Here is a 3,889-nt window from a genome sequence, read left to right on the forward strand (position 1 = left end):
GAGAAAAGGAATTTCCCTGATCCTCTTTGCCCAAAGGCTTCCTTTGAAATCAGCGCTTCTGGCAAGTGATACATAAGTTATATCAGCAAAACCTGTCGTGTGTTTATTAATATTCATAGTGATGGAGACTGGAATCGGGAACTAGAACTTTTTTTTTATTTTGACATGTTTTCTTATGTCAAGTAAAATCCTGTAACGATTTTACCTTGATATTTTGTTCTTTATTTTCATGCTGAATCTCAGTACCAGGAGGTCATTAAATATAGGCTTCTGTTTGATTTTCCAAAGCAGAAAAATATGAGATGAGAACTGTAATTTAATTTCATCATCGATTTCAAAAGTACTTCTTTTGAACCTTGTTTTTTCTCTAAGTCAGTTATACCAGGCTAGATCAAATATGCTCCAGTGGGCAGGGTGTGGAGAAATGAGCCAAAATGAATCATTTCCTACATAAGCAATTTTTTGTGTGTCTAGACACCTGATAACTCATCTAAAGCCCATCTTTGTTAGCTGGTTATTCTCCAGTGTTCTCAGAACTTTTGTATAAGCCTTAAAATCTTTCATCCTGTGTGTTTTCTTGTTCCATGGTTTTTTGAGAATCTTAAAGGGAAAATGATCTTTCCTTAAGTTTTAATTTTATCATTAAAATGGGCACGATTCTACGTATCTCAGCACATGCATGTTTGATAGTGGGCTGGGAATCACATTTATTCTCATTTATTTCTGGGAGCAGTTGGGTACATTCAGTCAATGAAGTTATAAGCTGATAATATACTCTGAAAAGCTGTTGATTATAAGGATTCACCTGCTGACATATCTTTTATGACCTTGATAGCAGCAAGTTGTTTACATGAATGTTTATGATGTACACAAGAAGTGTCACAGACATGTGGGCTCTACACAAAATGTGGTTCTTCACGTGGTTCAGGCTTGGCTTCTCTGTGCTCCCCTGATTCCAAGAGAAACCAAATGGAGTCAGCACAGGACTCCTCTGCTCACCCTTGTTCTGTCCAGCACCTTCCCACCCCTGGAGAGGAACAGAAATGATGCTGTTCTGAGAAACTGGGACAGAAAGAGGGGCTATTGTGCTCCATGCCTGATAAAATAATTAGTTAGAAAGGGGGATTTATAATCACTTTGTAAATTAATTGCATTATTTGTAAATAATGCAGCAAACTGAAAAAGTGTTTATAAAATGGTTTCAGCTTAAGTAGATAAACATACAAGAGACTCTTCTGGAGCAATTTTCTCCATGCTGGAGAGAATTAAATGTACATTTGCAATAATGGAGATTAATATTTCCCACAGGAAATCTATTGGAGGCACATAGATGAACTGGGAGGCCAAAATGATAAAATTGCAGATCTTGCTGTGTTTGTCTGGCATCAAAAATCACTCTGTCCCACCCTCTCATGGCTGGCATCACCTTCAGGACTGATGTAAGTATGTAGTGGGTACTGGGATGAGATGAGGGACACTGTCTGCTTAAGGCCATACTGTTATGAAGATATTTCTTTTTTAAGACTTCCACAGGTGGATTTTTGCAACTAGATTGTATTGCCAACTGGTTATCTTAAGATCAGTAAATAGAAAAATTGTTGCTTTAGTCTTTATGTTCATTCTTTAGTACAAAAAATATGGCAGCAGACATATTTTATTAGAGTCAACTTGGTACAGTATTTCTCCAGTATTTAATGGAAAAGGAGGAGTAAAAAAAGTATTTTAGAAAACTTATGAAAGAAACAGATTCCTAGAATCCTTTAGATTTGCGTAAATTTGAAGCCACATCTTCACCGATCACAGAGCATTCCTATAAGTATTCCAAAGATGGTACAAAAGACATGGGAAATTAAGTACTAATTTGTTTACATTTTTTCTTTTTTTTCTAATACAATAAACCCCTAATTTGCACTCAGAATATACAGTTGGCAAACAAATCTTAAATCTAAATGAGTAAAATATTTTCCAGCACAGTTTTAGGATTATTCAAACTGGAGAAATTGGGCAATTTATAAACAAGTGGGATTTGCAAAGGTAAAGCATAAAAAAAAAAACTTGGGTAAAGTCTGAGGGTGGGGAAGCAATGACAGCATATCCAGGTTCCAGCCCCTGCACAGTGTTACATTTCTGATTAATTCAAATGTTTCTGCTAATGCATTCATGGCTAGCTAATCTGAAAATGGTCAAAGTTCAGTGGTTGTTGTTAGATTTTGTGGTGTGGATTTGCTCATGTCTCTGAACTGTAGTGTTTTCTGTCTGACACTGGTCCCAGCAGCTCTCAGTAAACAGCACAAAAGCTGAAGTCTGTACAGATTGGGCTCCAGCATCAAAGTCACAGCTGCTGGGAGAAAGGAGCACAGAATGTGCTCTGTAGGATCTCTTGCAACAGTCAGGAACCCGAGGATTTTCTCAGATTTTGTTCCTGCTAGTCAGTAACTCCTGATTATATGTAATGTGTTAAAGGATCTTTGAACATAATGGTTAATTAACAAACAAGACAATAACTTGGAATAAACCCATCAGTTTTCCTTTTGTGAATGTAAAAAGGAGATCTTTAGGGGAGCTCATCAGAGACTCTTTCTCCTCTGTGTGATGCCATGACATATACAGAATTAAAACCTCTATATTACTTGTCCATGGATATTAAATTTCAACAGTTCATTAAAGTTAGGGAAAGATGACTGCCATCTTCCCTCTACACACACTTTCTCTTTTTCACTGACAGGTTCATCTGTTTGCCCAAATAATAATTGTCTTTTTATTTTTTTTGTTTCTTTGCAGTGGCTCTCTCTCTTTGCATGGCACCTGTGTCTGTGACAGGGCAGGAGAGCTCCAAAGGATGAACTCCCTGGTCAGCACCTCCCACCTGCAGCTTGCTGCCTTTGCTCTGGGCACCATAGGCTGGATCCTGTGCACGGTCTCAATGGGAATTGTGGAATGGAGAGTGTGGCATGTGGACAACACCACTGTCATCTCCTCTGGCATTGCCTGGGTGGGGATTTGGAAAGTCTGCTTCATCAGTTACCTTTATGTCTCACCTGGCTACAGAGAACAATTTTGCCACAAATTCAGTGGCTATGACTCCTTCATCCCCCATGAAATTTACGCTGCTCAGGGTCTCCTGTTGATTGCCATGTTCATGGGCTTGCTGGGACTGGCTGCTACAATATTTGCTCTGAGAAATGTCTATATGGGAGTCACTCACAAACCTCTCATTGCCCCGTTCTTCCTGGTGGGGGGCTTCTTCTACATATCTGCTGGTCTGTGTGTCCTGATTCCCGTGAGCTGGAATTTCTATTCTGTAACTCACAACCAGAGCATAGCTTTTCCTCCTTCTTACTACATGCCCTCCAGTCCAGCAGCACAGGAAGCTGGTGCTGCTGTTCCTGTTGGGATTGTGGCTGTCATCCTCCTGCTGCTAAGTGGGACATTTTCTCTCTCATACAGATTTCCCATGACTGCAAACACTATCATGAAATCCTGACAGGACAAATCCCCCCCATGCTATTTCAGAACAAGAGCATAGTTAAGAGATAAGGACAGCAGCATGAGTGGTTGTAAAGTTAAAGAACTGCAGAATTTAATTTTATTTTATAGTAGCCATGCTATTTTCTTATATGAACCAGCTGAGTCACGATCTTAGTACTCACCTATTAACAGAGGTTTGTCTTTGAGATAACTGCTGTTGAGCAGCAAATGTGATTAAATTTTGCCAGTTGTCCTCTTTTTTATATGCAAACATTATTCATTAACTTTTTTTTTTTGGTATAAAATGTTTACCATGCTCAAAGAGCTGACTTTGAATGAACTGTCCTGTAAGAAAAATGTGAAGTAACATGTATTAAATGTGAATTTCTTTCCTTGTCAGTACTAAGCTTTTGTTGTTTAT

The 3,889-nt window shown here is 38.6% G+C and overlaps 1 protein-coding gene across 1 annotated transcript; it reads left to right on the forward strand.

The window, feature by feature from the left end:
- Positions 1 to 2,839: 2,839 nt before the first annotated feature.
- Positions 2,840 to 3,484, forward strand: CLDN34 (claudin 34). The gene has a single exon (XM_058825609.1). It carries the CDS (start codon positions 2,840 to 2,842, stop codon positions 3,482 to 3,484), a length of 645 nt encoding a protein of 214 aa, XP_058681592.1.
- Positions 3,485 to 3,889: the final 405 nt, after the last annotated feature.

The sequence above is a fragment of the Ammospiza caudacuta genome, chromosome 2 (genome assembly GCF_027887145.1).
Source record: "Ammospiza caudacuta isolate bAmmCau1 chromosome 2, bAmmCau1.pri, whole genome shotgun sequence".
NCBI lineage: Eukaryota > Metazoa > Chordata > Aves > Passeriformes > Passerellidae > Ammospiza > Ammospiza caudacuta.